At 40.1% G+C, this 2,290-nt stretch overlaps 1 protein-coding gene across 1 annotated transcript in view; it reads right to left on the bottom strand.

The window, feature by feature from the left end:
- IFIT3 (interferon induced protein with tetratricopeptide repeats 3) overlaps positions 1 to 1,074 on the bottom strand; it is a 14,154-nt gene extending 13,080 nt beyond the window's left edge. Inside the window, exon 1 of the mRNA XM_008071409.1 lies at positions 1,023 to 1,074. Coding sequence (XP_008069600.1) covers positions 1,023 to 1,027 — 5 coding nt within the window. The 5' untranslated portion in view covers positions 1,028 to 1,074. The remainder of the gene's footprint in view (positions 1 to 1,022) is intronic.
- Between the last annotated feature and the right edge of the window lie 1,216 nt (positions 1,075 to 2,290).

Below are 2,290 nucleotides of genomic sequence, written 5' to 3'. Positions count from 1 at the left end.
GAGCCCAGCAGGTAGAGGCTGCGGTGGCCGGGAGCAACCACTGCACTCCAGTCTGGGCGAAAGAGTGAGACTCCAACTCAAAAAAAAAAAAAAAAATCAAGTTTACTGAAATTAAAAATCAACTTGATTTTTAAATCAAGTTTACTGAAATTATACTTTACATACAATGAAATGCACCCATCTTAAGTGTACAGTTTGATGATTTTGACAGATGTTTATACCTATATAACCACCTCCATAATCTCCCTATAAACTATTCCTACCTTCCCAAAGATTCCTCTGTGAGCCTTCCTGTCCAATCCCCACCTCCTCCAGGCAACCACTGATCTGCTTTCCATCAGGGATTAGACCAGTATATTAGATCAGAGCTTGGGTCATTTTATTTTTTGAGGAGAAATTATTTTCTGCTGCTAACTAGCATTCACTACAGCAACAAAAATAGACTCCAAGCTTTAGATTTTGTATTCATATAAGAAATGAAAAAAAAGCCCATTTATAAGAATTTTTTTTCCCACTTCCCATCTGACAATGATCAAATGTATCAAGATAACTTTTTCTTCTACAAGAATTGGCTTGGCAGTACTAATCCCATCTTTCACAATAGCTATTGAAAATAACGTTTGCTTCCTTTTAAAATTACAAGAAAAAAAGCCTTTGACCTAGTCCTTTAAAACAAACAGAAAATCCCATCAAGATTAATTAACCCTTAGGGCTATAGAATCAGCAAACTTTGTGCCTGAGGGATTCTAACTTTTTCTGCCAAGCCTCCCTATCATCCCTGCTCCTACTTCTGCCCGTCCAGGGAAAAGTTCTAGCAGTATAAAGATCCTGTATGTGTACACCAAAACCAAAACAAAACAAAACAAAAAACCACACACACAGAAATTTTAAAAATAGAAGCAAACAGCGGATAAGGCTCAGACATTGATAACGGCGCAGTTCAGGATCTTGCCTGCAGGGTAAGAAGCTCAGTTTACAATTTGTATTCAACAAGAGTGGTTTTACATTCCTGCTTCACTCACCTCATGACTGCAGCCTCCCTCTGCGTCCTTTCGATGTGCTGAAATGCTGGGAAACTGGTGATCTTCCTGTCGGTCTCAAGTAAATAAGGAGGAGGTGGAATGGGGAGTGCATCAGCTGATACTACTCTCGGTTTCTGAAGGAAGGGAACTGGAAACTGGAAAGTGAAACTGACTTCAATGTCACGGGAAGGAAAATGAAACCTAACTGCTTGAGACCTGCAATGTCTCAGCTGCAGTACTTTTTTCAAAACTATGATTCTGGAAGGCGTTTGAAGACCGTGAAAGCGCTTCCAGGAAATTGAGCATCGTTTAGGTTGGGGCTCAGGAATCTGCTTTTTTTTTTTTTTTTTTTTTTTGGTTGGAGTCTTACTCTGTCGCCCAGACTGGAAGGCAGTGTGGCACACTCACGGCCACTGCAGCCTTGACCTGCTGGGCTCAGGCAATCCTTCCACCTCAGCCTTCCAAGTAGCTCCCAAGTAGGTGAAACCAAGTAGCCAAAACGCGTGGCTATTTTTAAAATATTTATTGTGGAGATGAGGTCTTGCCAAGTTGCCCAGGCTGGTCTCAAACCCCTGGGCTCAGACAATCCCAAAGTGCTGGGATTATAGGCGTAAATGAGCCACTGAACGTGGCCAAGAATGCTCATTTTTAAACAACTGTAATGAAATATAATTCACATATCATATAATTCACCCATTTAAAGTGTACAATTCAATAGCTTTTGTATATCCACAGAGCTATGCAACCATCACCACAATCAATTTTAGAACATTCTCATTACCCCACAAAGAAACCCCGCACCCTTAGCTGTTACCTCCAATCTCCCCATCCTCTTCCCCAGTCTTAGGCAACCGCTAATATAGTTTCTATCTCTATGAATTTGCCTAGTTTATTCACTTCATATTAAAAGAATCATATAACATGTGACCTTTTGTGACTGGCTTCTTTCACTTAGCATAAAGTTTTCAAAGTTCTTCTGTGTTGTAGTATATATTGGTAAGTACTGCATGTATTTTTATTTCCAAATAATATTTCATTGTATGAATATACCATATTTAATATACTAATTCATCAGTTGTTCAATCCACTTTTTGGCTATTATGAATAATGCTGCTACAAACACTCTTTTATTTATTTATTTTTTTAAGTTGGAGTCTTACTCTGTCACCCAGACTGGAGTGCAGTGGCTGCTCCCGGCCACCATAGCCTCGACCTGCTAGGCTCCAGCGATCCTTCCACCTCAGCCTTCCGAGTAACTGGAACTACAG

This window comes from Carlito syrichta, unplaced genomic scaffold, assembly GCF_000164805.1.
Source record: "Carlito syrichta isolate Samal-C Ts95f unplaced genomic scaffold, Tarsius_syrichta-2.0.1 Scaffold314310, whole genome shotgun sequence".
In the NCBI taxonomy this organism is placed as follows: Eukaryota; Metazoa; Chordata; class Mammalia; order Primates; family Tarsiidae; genus Carlito; species Carlito syrichta.
The sequence above is the reverse complement of the archived record's forward strand: the minus strand, read 5'-3'. Positions and strand labels throughout refer to the sequence as shown.